We start from the raw sequence: 17,259 nt of genomic DNA on the forward strand, positions 1-17,259 counted from the left end.
CACGGCTTTTGCATTCTACTTATATATATCCCACATATCTACACTTATGATATATAAAACGACAACCTGGGAATGGGACTAGATAAGATGACCAATTTCAAATGAAGTTTTTGTCTGTAATTGAGACTTTGTTTGTCTGCAAATGTGGCTGAGACATTATGACTTACAATAAAAATCTACCCTGGAGTGATGTTATGTGTGGTCTATTTGAAATCTCTGTATGTTCAGATTACATCTATAGAGGCTTGAGGGGGCTTTGATTTAGTTTAAATATACATGTCAAATCTTTTAGTTCCCCCTTATGTATCAATCTTATCATTCATATCATCATCGTTCATTCAAATTAAGCTACTGAAGTAAAGTTCTTCCTTAGCGTTTACCGATGCAGTACCTCAGTGTCTTATTAATACAAGCAATATCATTAAAGAAGTAAGAGGTTGTTCAACTCTGCGTTTTCGCTAAGCTTCCCATTGAATTACCCTCCTGGCAGGTCAATCACTGCGGCATTGCACCACTGTTGATATGGTTGTGAGAGAATCATCGAGTTTCCTATTTGTTTAATGATTTGTCCATGATATGTGGCAAACCATTCATAGCAGTCTTGTGTTGACAACATCAAGTTTCTTACTCTGGACTTCACATGTGAGTGCAGGTCTGTTTGAAATACTAGTAAGCTATTGTAATGAACAAGTCTACACACACATACAGATTTGTGAAAAGTGTTCCTTTAATTGTCACAATTAGGACAGTCTCTGAAGAATTGCTACGAGACTCTTCATCTAATAAAAGAAATTGTAACAAGACTTGTACATGAAGTTGTCGGCAGTGCTTGTTACCGAGCATTGACGTGCATAAGGAACATTAAGCAAGGCAATTTGAGATTTGTTACATGTATATATACATTTTAGGTAATACAAATATGCTACTTAGAACAGTTTGGCTCAATCAGCTTACCTTTAAAGCAAAGCAAAGTACAGATTATCTTTTCCCATGTTGAATTTTCCCCATGCATCATTGTTTAGATGTACAGGAGCAGATATTATACATTTTTGATATTTTCTTCAAATATAGAAGCAATAACTTTCCAAAATATAATGATTAAAACTAACAATAAGCATCATAATCCTCATATTTATCATTAATTGGAGGAGGATACATAAAATAATACTGTGGTACACTTCAGTCCAAAATTAATTGCCTTTCTATATTTGGCCTGTCAACAGTGGACGTAAGCTGTAAACTCATTCAACGCACCAAAATTGGCGCCAGGTGTCAGAAAAGTCTTCAAATCAAATGAATTATTTTAGAAATGACTATATTTCCACATTTAGTTGAATACTATGGTATCAACAAAAACAATTTCTGTTATATGATGTAAAAAGCAGGTCCCATTTCCCTTAAAGAGTATGGCCAGGAGACAAACTATCTTCACTTGCCCAAAAAGTGCTAGAAGCTTCTTTACATCTCCTTTCTACTGGAGACTGCTGTGACCAATGAGTGCCAATGATTTTACAGATCTCTTAACAAATTTTGTGTTTGTTTTTTAAGTCATACCTTTACAGCTTACATTGTATTCCAATCATAAACTCAAGTAGCCTGACTAAAATCATGCTCCTAGTGGCCGACCTTACAGTTGCCACCCTAGCTAGCGAGAGATTGTGTAAACACTGGCTAGAAATCAAGGAGCACACAAATCCAATTTTGGTCACAGATCGCTGTCTAGTGGAAAGTATAAATGCAATTCTGCCATTCTTTCTTACAGCTTTGAAATCACATCTTCGGTAAATCACTAGGAATGCACCAGCAAGCGAGCTGTGAAAACAGTTTTGCAAAGTAACTACAGTGTACATCATGTAGCTGCAGCAGGTTTTACGTCTTGTCATCCGTCATTTCCAGGAACTGTGCATACACGTCCCGCGTACATTCTCCCTTGGGGTTGAAAAGGAACTTGTAGTAGCTTCCGTCTGAACAGATAGCTGTAGAAAAAAAAGTGTAAAGACATGATACAATGCACAATTCTGCTTTCCACTTATACCCCAAAAGTTAAGCTGTATTCTTATCAGTCTTATCAAAAGTGAATTGAAACACTGGCATGAGAAAAAGGTAGGTTGTGCACAAAGAACTTTGTTTACTGTTATTGTCTAAGATAAACTCATACTTTTCTGGCTTCTCAAGAAACAAAAGCTATGGTTCTGCCAAAAAGCAGTTACTCAAGCAACTGAATATGATTTTGGAAATGGTCAGACGTTTGAAACGTATCTTGTTACCTGGATGTCTAACCTTCCTTGACAAAGATATGGTTGGTCATATATGTAACATCATAGTGTGAAGCCAACTCACCTATAACAGAGTTGGGCTCCGAACCAAAGGCACAGATGCACTGGGTCTGGTTGGGGACTTGGAAGCGCGAGAAACTCCACTTGGAGGAGAAGTACTTGGGCAGAAAGCTGGCAGCTGCCAGACTGAAGTCAAAAACAATACATGTAGATATCTTTTCTAATTAATTCACATGTATATCAAGTTTATAGGTCCAAACAAATAAATAGCTATTTTACAACCTTCATATGAAACACACTTATGACATGATATCTAGTGTGAGATGGGAATGCTAGTTTTTAAGAAAATTGATACTGGAAAACACACCACAGGATTATGATTAAAATGTGGTCTCATTGCAGTTTCCTGCAAATGTCATTGCAATTCCCTGCAGTGTTCCGTACATTGAATCATTCTTCAGAAGCAAATTATGGGATACAGCATGCAGATGTATTTAAGTGGTGAATACAAACCTGGACTGCTTGTTTTTCTTGGGATCTTCGACAGCAAATATGTGAACTGTACCGTGGTCACTCGACACACACAACAGAGATGCATCCTGGTTGAAGTTCATGCTGGACAAGAGATATCACAATAAAGAGCTGTCCAAACCCCAAACTGCACATTACTCATTACATACCGGTACATGTACAAAATTATGGTACATGTCAATTACGTGAAGACATGAACCATGTCCTTTACTGATACCTTAATACTGAAAACTAAGTTATTGCTATACAGTGTATAATAGATATACGGAACAGACTAATACTTCATGCCAACCAGCATCTTTCGCACCATGTCACACTCTGTCTTATTGATGGATAGCTGCAGTGCAAAAGATGTTGGACAGCTAGAGGATTGGTCTACTTTATATGTTTATCCTTATATGATAGAGAAAAAAATAGATGTGCTTCAAATATCTAATTAAAGAAAATTTGATCAATATTCACCAGTATATCTGAGCACTTCCTGTGCCTCTCCTTAACTCATGAAGCAGCTGGTACGACGCTGTGTCAAACACACGGATCAGTGTTCCCTGAAAACATGGAGACAAACATGATGTTTGTTTGTACATAAACCTCACTACTGGTAGATTGCTGGATTGAGAACTCTTAAGTTGCCTAAAATCCAACTACGAACGCTCTACCTGCCACATTTCACCTCCACTCCTTGATGTGGTAGAACAAAACAAGTAACATTACAGCGTTCATGGCTACACTACATGGCTAACTTTAAAGCAAATGTAATGTAGAAATTACTTTCCCCAGAACTCATCCTAGCTACATAAAAGCCCAGTCACACTAAAAATCACTACAGACTTATTAAACAGACAACTAATTGTTGATGGAGACAAGAGAAAGGTAAACTGACGATGCCGAATCTTTCAGACAAAAACAAATCTGTGAAAGTTTTGGACCTTCCCTCACTGACCTTTTCTGAGGCAGTGGCGAGCCTTGTGCCTTGTAAGTTCATAGTGATACAGGTCAGCGCACCCTCGTGTGCCGCGATGTCCGCCGGTGCCTTCTCCGTGTTAGCAAGGTCAACGACCTGAACATGACCCGTCCGTCTGGCAGGGAAGGCCAGGAGGGAGTTGTTGCTGTTTGGACAGAGGACACACAGTCCTGGGAGGGGAGAATCAGATATAAAATTTTGGACTCAAAGATAGTAGAAAGTGAGATTGTGATGCATTTCTTTTATTTCATTATTCTCAAGTTGTATCATCTTACTTTATGTAAAACTGATTTCTTGTTATATCAATGCTGTATAAATTGTATTAGCTATGCTTCACTCTCATATGATGGTGACATACACTGGGCTCTAGTTGAATTTGATTTAAAAAAGACATTGGATGTGTGCTATCAAAAAACACATATTGAATCTGTGCTATCCTTAAGAACAGTACTACATCTATCAAAGGTATTCATACCACATAGCGAGACAAGCACAATCTTTTTACTTATATATATGAAGACTATGAACTGAAAAAGTACCTCAAAGAAGGCAACTTTAATGAGAAAGTTGCAAACTTACCTTTGGAATTCTTACATGTCTCAAATACATGTAACTGTTGTGGATTCTGTGTGAAGGTGTACACTTTGATCATGTTGTCCAACACAACCACAATCCTGAGAATGGCACATGAACAACATTACTTTGCAACATCACTCAGTATATATACATGTAAAGTATAATGCTGTTATTTTACAACCAAAATTTTAATTATAGGACTTATAGCTGACATTTATTGCTGACATAGCCTGTCTGCTGTTGCCCTAATATTTCTCTACCATATACAAATGAAATCTAGTCTGTATCACAAAATCCCTTACTGTTAGGGCTTGATTGGCTCTTCTCCTATGGAGTCCTAAGGGCCTGACCAATGAAAGGGCTGATAGAGGCTTGATCTAAGCAAAATTTGACTGGAGCAAACTGTAGCAGGCTGTCAAAACACTATTTCATATTTTGGTTGTAAAATGACAACATAGTTACATTGAACTACCAACCTGATAAACAACATGTATGTATCTACAAAACATTACTTCGTAACAGTACATGTATATCGCAAGAATATGAACATGCAGATACATGTACATGTATATTGTACTTTAATCTCCAAGCAGAGGTTGATAGGGAAAATCTTTTCTTATATGCTATATACTTCTGTCAGCTAACCCCACCAACAAGGAAAAATGTCAAGAGTTCCACTTCAAACACTGCTTGGAGACTACATGTGTACATGTACATAAATAACCCAGCTCAGGGCAGAGACTGACCTGTCTCTTCTCAACTTGACAGCTTTGACATCTGATGAGAAGTCTAACTCAATAACATGCTTCTTCTTCAGGTCATCCCAGATCATAACTGTGGGGAAACACAGTCATGTGAACTATTAGTTTCTCTTAAAGTTAAACAGTAAATGTATCTGTATTGCTGGTATAATTGGGGGGTTTTCGGCCTGGTGCGCCGATAATGCCAGCTCCGTGTAAGGCACAAGGTATGACGGCCGTCTGTATACGTAGCCTCGCCGATAACCTCCAGGTTCTACGGCATGCTTGGCCAATTCTTCCCGTGCATGTTGCGCCGAAAGGGCCTTTTGGTCCTTCCCAGCGCCTGGCAAGCCTTGAGCGCTAAGCTCGACCGCCAGTACCGATAGTAGCCCGCCGATAGGGGCTTTTCACCCTTCCCGGTCTTACGGCCTGCTGCGACGATAGTAGCCGGCCGATAGGGGCTTACCCTATCGGCGGCATGGTGCGCCGAAAGTGGTTCTTCTCGTAGCCAACAACGAAAAACTGAGTCACTACCGGATCGTACCGGAGCAAACTCGATGCGTGCACCTTGCGCGAAGCACAAAAGGAAATGATGATTGGGAAGGGGCGTCATCACGTGAGGTCCCATCATGCTTTGCTTTTCTTTTCTTTGTATGTGTGCACCATCTAGCGATTCCCAGGAATACTGCATATTGTACTCTCCCTGAACAAGGTCGAGTCAGTGAGGTATAATGCCCTTTCAGCTTGACACACCAGCTTTGTAGGAACATGGTGGGGCATGTCGGCAGCAGTTGCTGATATCAATTACATCAAACAATTCATCACATCTAAACTTTTTGCAGTCCTCAGCAATGACAACAAAGAATGACAGCATAGAAAATTTGGATATGAATCTGTTGGGTAACTTCAAAGTATCTGATGCAAAAAAACGTCATAAAACAAGTAAAATAATAAATAAATAAACATAAAGTAAGGTGATGTAACGCAAACTCCGCTATCCGGAGCTTGTAGCCTCCTCCCCACGGCAATGTACGACGGGCCTGAGAAGCGCGATTAAATCAGGCTAAAGGTGATGCAATTCTGTATGTTTCAAGCATCATAGTGTTAAGTTTTTGTTGTTATACATTTGCAAGAAAGTGTGTTTATCATGTATGATAGATGTCAGACATGAAGCCATATGGATCAATCACCATACATTATCATAAGAATGCTGGTACATTGTACAAGGTATTAATACAATACAGATAATTAGCATACATGGTGACCTATTGTTATCAGGTCAAGAAAAGATTTAAAGGGCTAATAGTTGACTTATTGTTTGTTTGCCCCTTTGTGCAATCAAAACATGATATGGTAGCTCTTAAACAGGGTCACATCTGTCCAATATCAGTACTTACATCGCAACTTTGGACTTTCATCTGCTTAAGTTTACGATGTACACATGTGTAACCCAGAATATTGGATAGTTTCCAGATGAGATGGTACATTTTTGTCACAGCCCCGCCATACAGCTTTTCATTTGAACGTGTACAGACATTTTCACTATTTCCTCTACACAATACATCCTTCAATGTTTTGCTATCAAAGTGCAATAAATTATAATAGACATATTCCACCCCTAGCCCCACCCACCTCTGTTAAGAGGTAAACACAAATACAGAAAACACAGAAAGGTACAAAAATATTGCACCCAATCTCTCATAGGTTGAGCTGTTAACTTTTATGGACAGCTAAAATCAGTCTACAAATTACAATCTTGGACTGCAAATTTCACAAAGACAGTAAGTCCAAGCCTCGTACCTTTGTTGGGAGGAAACTTTGGGCTCTTTCCTCCCCCGACCAGGGCCAGGTAGTTACACCTGAACAGCATCTCCACATGACTGATGCCTCCATCTGGGAAGTCTGGGGATGGGAAGAATTAACGTTGTACATGTATTGAAAAAGATATGTCCATTACAATCATATTGACTATTGTCTTGAGCAACAGAATAGAAAAATGTACTAAATTTGATAATTAGGAAAGCTAATTTGCTTACGTTACAATATGTCTGATGAAGCATTAGCTGTAACTGTTTAAAGTGTATCAACCATTTTATCCTACTTTATAGTTGCTTAATTTTTGTATTGTATATAATGTTATGTATTGTATGTAGTCACGATATCAGCCTGCAGCCTAGTGTCCACATTGCGTTGTTTCGCAATTTGAATAAAGTTATAATCAAAGTTATATGAAGCATTCAAAATTAAGTGTGACATCCAAATTAATTTCAAGGATGGAGTGTTACTTACCGTGTCTTTCTTTTTCTTTCAGTGGGTCACAGTTATAGATACGGAACCCATTCTCCATTCCACAGGCAAAACAGCCTAGAAGTACAATTGTACAAGTTAAGTATAAAACGACTGTGAGGAACATACGAAATTCAGTCCAGGAAATAAAGAGTTATGATGTAAACAACAGTGAGTTTTTGTTGCCCAAAATCTTTGATTAACTTTATTCATAATCGTTACTGAGGACATTGGATACTAGTAGCATAAAAAGTGTGTGGGAAAAAGCTCTATTATTATATATAAAGTAATTAACGTTACTGATACAAATTTGGTCAACTTCCAATGTTCAATCACCGACGTCGACATGGGATGTCAGACATTGCAAGTTTAATTGGGCCCAACTTCGAAATCAAACCATTTCATATATTCTATTATTTGATTTTATATGATTGGGCAAGTTCAATGCATACTGATGGTTTACATTGCGTTAAACTTTAACCATGAAAATATGCAATATTTCCAACACAGCACTTTGATGATATCAATTATCATGGTAAAGATGTATTATTCTGTTCTTTTTTGTAGCCTTCTGTTTGTACCAAATAATCAAATTTTCGCTCTTTCGTCTTTGTTTTGTTAGAAAGTAATTGATAAAACTTGTGAAGAACATTTAGACTTGTTTCTTCATTTTGACAATGAACTTTGAACTGAGTGTCTGAGAAAGGCTGATGTAAAAATGTTTTGCCATGTTCATAAGTCAGATTGAATGCACAATTCTACTTTTAGATGGCCTTGAACCCTTAGTTCTGCTGTGTAAGCACCAGAAGTAGGAGATGAGGCTGAGTGAAAATGGGGTGGGGCCTGGGGCTGTGCAGTACGCGTCATGTGGCACCAAGGCACTCATCAAATTACACCCCCTGTTATTTCCCCCAAAATCTAACTATAAAGCAGAGAGTTGCCTTCATATAATCACACTCAATGTTGTTTAAAATCTTAACCTAAGACTTCGAAATCGGGCCCTATACGATTCTTACTTTGGGTCTATTCAAAATTGACTTGTAAACCATCACAACTTGATTTTGCTCGCTCCGTGCACTTTCTGGATGAGTGCAGTGGTTGTTACCTTGGTCTTGGTTCCAGCCAGCATACAGGAGGCCATTGTCATGCAGGCTGCTAGTTCCGATGTTCATGGTTGCAGCCAAGTCCGGGATGGCGTCTTATCTTGACCTTGACCGCCCTTTTTCTTGAAGAATTCTGATCGCTACAACTTTCCGCGTCCAACAGGAAATTACCCCGCCATTGCTAAATTTCTGACCTTTCACCCGTAATACATATCTCGTCATTCGTCACACTCGGATTACATGTTTACATGGGTGATATATAACTATTTAGTCATTATTTGTCCCCATATAAAACAAATAATGATAAATTCTTAATGTAAATGATAAAGTTCTTATGGTTTTACCTGACAATTTAGAGATATCGAGACAGTGTTCCTAATCCATGGTTACAAGCGGCTCGAATCTGTGGACTCAAATTTTACGCTACATTATTGTTCCTGAAATAAACTCTCCGACATTTGGACACGCGGCTTCAATCTGCGTCTCCTCTTAGCTGCCGACTATCACGTCCTTTCTCCGACGCCTTCTGTGTTTTTCACCTCCAATCAAGGCAAGTATTTCGATCAAACAACTCGTCAAAGTGTTGGACGATGTTAAGTCCGCTATTGTGGTGTGAGCTCGTTGTTGTAAGTTCGCTATCAGAACCGGTTGGTGCTGAATATTTTGGCCCATGCCGGCCGGTTTCCTAAAATTGCTTTGCAATTGAGGTTGCATAAGCAGCCGCGCAGCGATTTCTAATCTGTCTCACTAACGGCTGGAATTTTCAGACTGCTGTGATGTCTTGATTAGCTACACTAAGTGGCAATTTCTAATCACCCAGGCTCTAGTTACTACATAATCATTAAATGTCAACATTAACGCTATAGAGATTGGTTAGGTTTGTAATTGTAAACAACGTTATAGGCCCACATAACATTTAGAAACACAGAGGCACACAGGTAAGCTCAGGCTTAGTCATACTTTTTTAAAAATTCCACGGCGTGCTGCCTAGCATGCCTGGTCACAATGATTTTTTCCAGAATGAGAGAAAAGGAGATCCAGACCAGATCAATAGATACGCTTGGGATTTTTTTATCATCAATAGTGTCAAAACTTTGCTTGCCATCCCTTCTATGCTGTTGTGCAACAGGATAAGTTATAAGCGATGTATGTATATATCTCAGACTCATAGATCATTTTGGCCAGATTCCCAGGGTATCACCACCCACCGACTCCCTCAGTTCTTTCCAAGCAGAACCCCTGTCAGTGAAGGTTACCCATGGCCAGATGTTCTCATTTCCTGACAGATCCCCCGCGCTGACAACATGGCTGACAGGAGGAAGCTGGAAGGGTACCAGTTCTGGGAGGAGACCCTGAAGAAGGTTACATTGTCTCAGGAGAACTCCAGCCAGTAAAGGTTTAAATATGCTAACTCAGATGTTCTCATTCCCTGACAGATCCCCCAGGCTGACATCATGGCTGACCGGAGGAAGCTGGAAGGGTACCAGTTCTGGGAGGAGACCCTGAAGAAGGCGCGCTACGTCGTGGCTCCCATGGTGGACCAGAGTGAGTTGCCATGGCGACTGCTGAGCCGCAGGCACGGCTGTCAGCTTGCTTACACGCCCATGTTCCACGCGGCGCTGTTTTCGCGGGAGGAAACGTACTTCAGGGATGCCATGCAGACGTGTCCCGAAGACCGACCGCTCATTGTGCAGGTTGTGCATAATCTTAAGTGACTGCTTCATAGTTGTCAAAGTGGCTACCAATAATGATGCTACCCAAGACATAGATATCTGTTCTGAGACATTTAATCTAACTTCCTGAGCAATGTCATGGGAGAATTAGATCCCCCAATTCTAATAAGCTAAGGGGTCTTGAGGGGTCAATGATACGCATTCAGGGTAACCATTTTGATGTTGACAATGTTCACAAATGATTTACTTAAAAAGTTAGAAGCATATTTCAAAAATATGATTTTTAAAATGATTGGCTGTGCAAAAATCAGAAGTAAGCCCCATTACAGCAAAACTCCAGGTAAAAAAAATAGCTTCCAAAGTACATGTACCAACACATCCATAAATGTACTATAGTATAGTTCTGATTGTTGTTTCATCCACAGTTCTGTGCGAATGACCCTGATATACTGGTGCAGGCAGCCCTGCTGGCTCAGGACCACTGCGACGCTATAGATCTCAACCTGGGATGTCCGCAGTCCATTGCTCGAAGGGGTAATGTTATTCATAGTCAAAACTGTTTTTGTCTATTTATTTGAGAAGGTGTTTCCCATCTCTCGATTTTTGTTCTCACATTTCTTGTTTTTAACAAGAAGGTACAGTTGTCAGTCAGAGTCTACAATTGGCATATTTCGAAGGATTTTTTTTATTACTTTTCCTTGTTCATGTAGCTTTGGTACTCTTAGCATCAGGTACTAAGTGTTTAAGCTATAGGGCTTTGTAGCACAGCACAGCATACTGAGAAATTTTTTTGTTATTGACAGGTCACTATGGAGCGTTTCTCCAGGATGACTGGGATCTGATCCGTAGGTTGGGTGAGTCAAGTGTTCTGCATCAGTTGCTAGTCTAGTACCATCAACAACTGAGTAAAGTGGTCGCTGAACATGCTGCCAAGCATGTGACCTATCCTGTTTCCTAGAATGAATATTGGAGATACCAAAAAATTGCATTTATTGCAATCAAAATTATTTAACCAAATCTTATCAGCAGCAATATGAACATCCAAACGTATTGCACATCACCTTCAGAGTCATATGTATTTATAGTTGCAGTCGATGTGACTTGAGACCTTTCGACTTTCATGGGGTTGTGTCGTGTAATGGCAGGGAAAAATGTCACTTATCTTGTGCCCTTGGGAAAGGCACATTACACAACTTTCCTCACTTCACTCAGGTGAAAAGGAGTACTAGTACCTAGCTTAGGTTAGGGCTGAATAGGATGCTAAATTGAGATCCTTTGTTTAGATAAAGCCACACCTTGACCATGTTTAAGACCATATTGTCTCATTCCCCAGTGTCTGCCGTGCATGAACGGTGTTCAGTGCCTGTAACCTGTAAGATTCGAGTCTTCCAAGATGTGAAGAGGACAGTGGAGTATGCTCAGATGCTGGAGAAAGCAGGATGCCAGGTACTAATATGCTCATGAAGTCATTATTTCAGCGGTGCTTTTTATATGTTGAAATTTTTACTAAAAGTCTTCTGCAATTACAGTTGATATTTAATTTTTGATCACACTATGTAAGAAATGAAAACATTGATACTTGTGGAATTTATTTGTTTATCGATTTAAGAAGGTACATGTACTAAGTGTAAAATGTGAATGTATTTGGACATTTAGTTCCACCCGGTTTTGTTCTCTCCTTTGGGGATTAAACTTTGTGAGTACCACACCTGTGTAAGACAAAGAATGGTGTTGATCTGATTGATGCTCTGTTGCTGCAGCTCCTGACGGTCCATGGACGTACCAAGGAACAGAAGGGGAGTCTGACAGGTCTGGCCAGCTGGGAGCACATCAAAGCTGTCAAGTAAGCACTTACATTTGTATCTGTCGTAAGCCTCCGTCACAAATCAAGAACCGAGTTCGGCTGACGTGTCGTTGAACTTGGAGCTGCTCCAAGTTGCTGACGTCTCGTGGATTACTAGGGCTTTGGGTAATTTTTAGCAGCTCGTCTGTGGGATTCAAACCTCTGAGATGTCAACTGTGCACCAAAAAGGTAGAAAAGACTTTCCAGAATGATACACCGAGCCTAGTCCAATTTGTGATGGGGCAGATTTTCAGCAAGAAGTATGGTTGACGCTAGGGTGATTTTGAATTTTATATGCAGGCAGTAGGAAATTTTTGTGTGTGTATTAAGTAATGGTTAGAAAGGCGAGAAAATAAGAAAATTACACGACCGGAAAAGTTTTACAATTTTTGGTTAAACTGACATAAACATTTTATGAAATTTTGCACAAAGGTAACCCTCATTAGTTATACTTACAGTCCCAGAGTAAAATGAACTCTGTTAGTAGCCAACAGATAGATTTAAACTCCTGTACACCAGTGTTAATGGTTTATCATTACAGGGACAGTGTGAAGATCCCTGTCTTTGCCAATGGGAACATCTTAAACCTGCAGAGTGTTGAGAGGTGTATGAAGGAAACGGGGACGGATGGAATCATGACAGCAGGTGGGTCAATAAGGAAGTTTTCATGGCAAAGTTCTATTTTTCTGCGACAAGAATAATACATTTACTGTGCTGCAAGTTTGAAATTATGTTTGTGGCCATGGACATTTGGTCATAGAGGTGAGAGATGACTTTTGGCTTTTGTATTGTTGAAACCTTCCAACTGATTTAAACATGTGCTTTATAAAGGATAGTTGGGCAAACTTTAAGTCAGAAATTTCATGGAGAAGTAAAAGCCAGAAGTATATGTATAACAGTCTTGCTGCTAATTTGAAAGTTCATTTCAAATCATTAGCAATGGTTTATGTGGCCTGATGTAAGTGGCCAGACTGGCCTCTTAAGTTCCTCTCACAGAAAGGCAATCTACATTGGGGCACACTAATGTCTGTAAGGTCACATGATCGAGTTGCTTGGTCACTTAAATTCTGAGGAAGACAGCAGTAGGACTGTCCAAAGCTTATTTTGTTTCAGTTGTAACTCTGTTCTGTCTCACTGTTGCTTCCCCAGAGGGAAACCTGCACAACCCTGCCCTGTTTGAAGGGAAGAACCCGCCTGTGTGGGAGATGGCTGACGAGTATTTGCAGCTGGTCAGGGAGAACCCATGTCAGCTGTCTGCAGTCAGGGGGCATCTCTTCAAACTCTGGCACCACAGGTATACAAGAGTAGTTGTCAATCCCTGTGTAAGTGGATATTTCTGTATTAACCATCAAAATGCCTAAAGATAGCCTTCCGTTCTGAAGTCTAAAATAGAGAAGGTTCATATTCCTGATGGTATTACCACACTAAAACATTCTGTGTGTAAGATTTGAAAAGTTTGATATACCAAAGACTGTCTAGAAGTAGACTTAGTTTCTGCCTGACAGTTGCCATTGATTCAGGGACATTGACACATTACATGTACCTTCTTCCCAGCCTTCAGATCCACACAGACATGCGGACTGCCTTGGCACAGGGCAAGACTTTCGAAAGCCTAGTTGAAGTGTCTGAAGAAATGAAGAAACGCTGTCAGGTAGGGATGCCTGTCTTGTCAGAGGTTGCAGTGCTGTTGATGCATCTAATAGTGTTAAACAATTCATTTACTGCATAGATTATCTTGGTGACTACTACACACTTGGTGACTATTCCACACTTTTTTTCAGGAGGAGGCGTCCAAGCCTGGTGCAGATCAGCCGACTAACGGCCTACCCTTCCCACACTGGATCTGTCAGCCGTACATCAGGCCAAGGTATGTTTGTATGGCGAGGGAGAAAGGATCCATGACCCATTAATTCTGTCATCATTGTTGTACAGAGATAGATCTTCTTTACTCACACTTAGTATCTGGTTTTACATCTCTTGTTCCCTGGGGAGGGTTAGACATGCTTGCACTGGATGAGGAGGCAGGCTGTCTTATGGTTTGGCATTGTGTAATATGAGGATGTGGAGATCTTCCCTTATGTTGTCTGTTAATCTCTTATTTGGTTGCTGATGTGGATGTTTTCCCTTTTTTCTTCAAATATTGCATGTAGTATTGTACTAATTTGTAGATATGTGAAAATCAATCGGTAATAGCTTGAATACCATCCTCTCCAGTTTATGCACTCTTCCACTGACTTGTTCACACCATGGAGTGTAAACATACAAGGATAGTTATTATAAATGCATATGACTGGTGCAATGGTAGCTTATAAGAAATATTTCATGCTCTTTTGTGTAATTACATTATTATTACAGGGGTGATCAGAAAGAGAGGGAGCAGGCCAACAAGGAGCGACCACCAAAACGGCACTTAAATCAGGAAGGAGAAAATGCTGGGTTGTCGCGGAACCAGATCAAACGGAGGATGCGCTACCCGCACAAAAACTTCCTTAGCAAAGGTGAATGGTTACTGGCATCAGGACAGCAAGTACACAGTAATAATTAACTTCAAAAGATTGTTAACCACAAGGTTTCCAAATTCATCTAATTATCATATGATAGGATAAAGGTGGCTATAAAACTTAAAAGTACTCAATATCTAATAGATGAATATAAAAATTTAGCATTTAGATTTCTAGATTATGATGGTTTTGATTGATATCAATGCAACCACTCGTAAAACACTTGTCAGTGCACTGGTTTACTGGTGATTGTGCGTGGAATTTGGAGAACATCAAAATGTCTTCTTTAATGGTGTGTTACGCTAGATATGGTTAACAATACTGTGTCCTATGTCCTGTATTTAGGGTTGGGGCCATGGATTGCTTGTGAGAAGTGTGGAAACCCAAAGGTGAGAACTTGCTAAATTTTTAGTAGTTTTTTTTCTTCACTTTATCCAGGTAAAGAGCTGTATTCTTAGGCAGGAACATGGGTCGATTCTCAATTTCAGCAGATACATGTAAATGGTTAATTTGAAAGGTTCAGAGGGGCTGAACATAGTAAGGTAATACAGATAACTACATTCCAAAGAACTATATATAGAAGAAATATGTAAGCTGTTGCTTTAAGTTTTTATGTCTTTTTATTTGATTTCCAGGGCCTGAACTGTGTCTTTAGCTTGTGTCGAGCCTGCTGTAAGGTCCAGGCACATGCAGAGAAGATGGACTGTCCAAGTGAGTCACAGATTTCAGAACAAAGTGTTGCTTCTAATTAACTAAGCTTAGCCACAATTGTTACTTATTGCAGCTTCCTTTGTTGAGATGAACATAACGTTGCCTTAGATGCTTAGTTCTTGAGACTCGTTAATGTCATCATCATCAGTCCCTTAGCTTTGTAGATAGTGAAATGTTTTTAATGTTGTAGGATTGTCAAGGAGGCTGGTACAGAACCAACCACATTTTTGGTAACAAGACAGCGGAGTTGCACACAAATCAGATTTTGATTGCATAACGATGCCCCAATGAGCACTTTATAGCAACAAGTTGTTGAAGACACACTGAAATGTTGCTTTCAATCACTGCTTAGGTCACCGACTCTGGTTTAAAACCAAGGAGGAGCGACGAAGGTTATGGGAGGAAAAGAAGCACCAAAAACAACAAGAAAACACAAGCAATGAACATGAAGACAACACATCACCTGATCCAGACAATCCAAATAATTCTGTAAAGAATGAAGATGGCTCACTGACTACTCAGGTTGAGGAGAAGTGTGAAGTAAATGGGAAAGAGACTCAGGCCTCTCAGCATGGAGGCGGCCCAGTTCTGTCAGAAAAGGCCCCTGTGGTGCCGCCTCATCATCAACAAGACCCCAAAGGTGCAGAGGCAGATGATAAGATGCCTGATATTAAAAATGGTGACATTCAGGACTCCCCACCTACCAAAGTGTGCCTGCTTGATACAGACTGAGACACTACTAGGGGCAGGCCGTAGGGGGGACTCCGAAGTTAAGGCTGGAGTAAACATCTAAGCACAACAAGTAACAAAAGAACAGGAAGCAAAGGAGGAAAATGGTACATGGACCAAATAAAGCCAGGGTATTGCAATTGTTCAGAAAATGTCATAAATATTCTCACAATTTAGTTGTTAGGTCATCTTTTGATGAATAAGAAAAGGAAAAGTTATGGTGAATTACATTGTAAGTCTTAATTTAGCTTATTATTGTACTTATTTAGCAATGTTAGTTTACTATTGTTGAAAGCAATGATTTGTAGCAATGAAGTTGAAGTAGTATGCTGTACAGTCTATCATTTGCAGCTTTATCATACCACAATTCTAGATTAGTCACAGCATCCAAGTCTACATGAACCAACATGTATTACAGTCAAGACGCAAATTTAAAAGTGAACGCAATTATAGTGATTCATAGAAACTTGAGTCTGATGTTTACCTCTGTTTCATGCTACATTTGTAAGTCATTTATTTCAACTTTGTCAGAACAGTCTTTGTCAGAAATGTCTCTAAACATTTGTAGCAACCTTTTATGTAAAAGAAGACAGTATGTACTGTTTTTATGATGGTGCAACATGAAGAGCAGCTCAATGTGATAAGCCCAGGCAAGTTCTTAGATGAGTATATAATAAATTTCTGACAGCCTGCTTCAGCAGAACTATTTATATGTAATTCAACAAAGAATTGGGTATTTGGAAAAAGTCCGTAAACAGTAACTATTTTGTCTATTTCTAAATGGTGTAATGAGAAAGTTTGTATCGGCCAGTGTGTGCTTTATGAAGTCGAGCGTGCTTTAAATGTTTTGAGAGGGAAGCTATCACTGGAGATGCAGTGTAACAAAACTGTTATTGACGAAGTATTGTAAAGTCTTCATCATCTGTAAAATCAGTACTATCAGTATCCTTTTATACATTGTATGTAGAAAGGATTGAAAGAAGAATTGGTCTGGGAAAGTAGTTTCTAGTTGTGCATATTATTCAAGTAAGCAGATACTACATGGACTTATGGAAATATTCTGGCTAGCTCACAGTCAATAACTCTGATTGGAGAATGTTATGACACAATTGTACTTACATCAGGGCTTTAGCCAGCTCGAAATTTTTTTCCGTCAGCCAATTACAATCGTCGCGAAAACCGCGAAAATTAATTAGAAGGACTGAACTGAGACCTTGAAAAACGGGTTTTAATGAGATTATCGTATGCGAAAGGGCGCCGACACACATTGTCAACAATCATTACAATAGCAAAACAAACAGTGTGTGGCTTTTGGTGGTCGTGGAC

General features: G+C 39.6%; 2 protein-coding genes across 3 annotated transcripts; one reads left to right on the forward strand and one right to left on the reverse strand.

Moving 5' to 3' along the window:
* Nucleotides 1–706: 706 nt before the first annotated feature.
* Nucleotides 707–8,697, reverse strand: LOC118429463 (WD repeat domain phosphoinositide-interacting protein 3-like). Its single transcript, XM_035839946.1, has 10 exons — nt 8,479–8,697; nt 7,377–7,451; nt 6,888–6,989; nt 5,094–5,181; nt 4,351–4,445; nt 3,751–3,941; nt 3,270–3,355; nt 2,790–2,891; nt 2,341–2,462; nt 707–1,976 (listed from the first exon to the last, which is right to left on the reverse strand). The coding sequence occupies exons 1-10, from the start codon at nt 8,543–8,545 to the stop codon at nt 1,870–1,872; spliced, it is 1,035 nt and encodes a 344-aa protein (XP_035695839.1). The 5' UTR covers nt 8,546–8,697; the 3' UTR covers nt 707–1,869.
* Nucleotides 8,698–8,899: 202 nt separating this feature from the next.
* LOC118429266 (tRNA-dihydrouridine(16/17) synthase [NAD(P)(+)]-like) lies at nt 8,900–16,934 on the forward strand. Of its 2 annotated transcripts, XM_035839742.1 has the most exons (15): nt 8,900–9,026; nt 9,763–9,837; nt 9,988–10,170; nt 10,575–10,683; nt 10,953–11,003; nt 11,483–11,595; nt 11,910–11,992; nt 12,534–12,637; nt 13,142–13,286; nt 13,547–13,643; nt 13,774–13,859; nt 14,348–14,490; nt 14,839–14,882; nt 15,129–15,204; nt 15,557–16,934. In XM_035839742.1, the coding sequence occupies exons 2-15, from the start codon at nt 9,781–9,783 to the stop codon at nt 15,934–15,936; spliced, it is 1,671 nt and encodes a 556-aa protein (XP_035695635.1). In that variant the 5' UTR covers nt 8,900–9,026; nt 9,763–9,780; the 3' UTR covers nt 15,937–16,934. The 2 variants fall into 2 exon arrangements, with proteins under 2 accessions (XP_035695635.1, XP_035695633.1); XM_035839740.1 differs by lacking the exon at nt 9,763–9,837 and having other exon boundaries at nt 8,906–9,026; nt 9,913–10,170.
* Nucleotides 16,935–17,259: the final 325 nt, after the last annotated feature.

The sequence above is a fragment of the Branchiostoma floridae genome, chromosome 13 (assembly GCF_000003815.2).
Source record: "Branchiostoma floridae strain S238N-H82 chromosome 13, Bfl_VNyyK, whole genome shotgun sequence".
Classification (NCBI taxonomy): Eukaryota; Metazoa; Chordata; class Leptocardii; order Amphioxiformes; family Branchiostomatidae; genus Branchiostoma; species Branchiostoma floridae.

Excerpts from the sequence above, each read along its gene's own strand:
- LOC118429463 (XM_035839946.1), bottom strand. The coding sequence starts at position 8,545 with ATGAACATCGGAACTAGCAGCCTGCATGACAATGGCCTCCTGTATGCT. Across the intron at positions 4,446-5,093 it reads GTCAAGTTGAGAAGAGACAG|GATTGTGGTTGTGTTGGACA; the intron begins GTCAGTCTCTGC and ends TGCCATTCTCAG. Across the intron at positions 1,977-2,340 it reads GGAGCCCAACTCTGTTATAG|CTATCTGTTCAGACGGAAGC; the intron begins GTGAGTTGGCTT and ends TTTTTTCTACAG.
- LOC118429266 (XM_035839742.1), top strand. The coding sequence starts at position 9,781 with ATGGCTGACAGGAGGAAGCTGGAAGGGTACCAGTTCTGGGAGGAGACC. Across the intron at positions 11,004-11,482 it reads GGATCTGATCCGTAGGTTGG|TGTCTGCCGTGCATGAACGG; the intron begins GTGAGTCAAGTG and ends CTCATTCCCCAG. Across the intron at positions 12,638-13,141 it reads GGATGGAATCATGACAGCAG|AGGGAAACCTGCACAACCCT; the intron begins GTGGGTCAATAA and ends TTGCTTCCCCAG.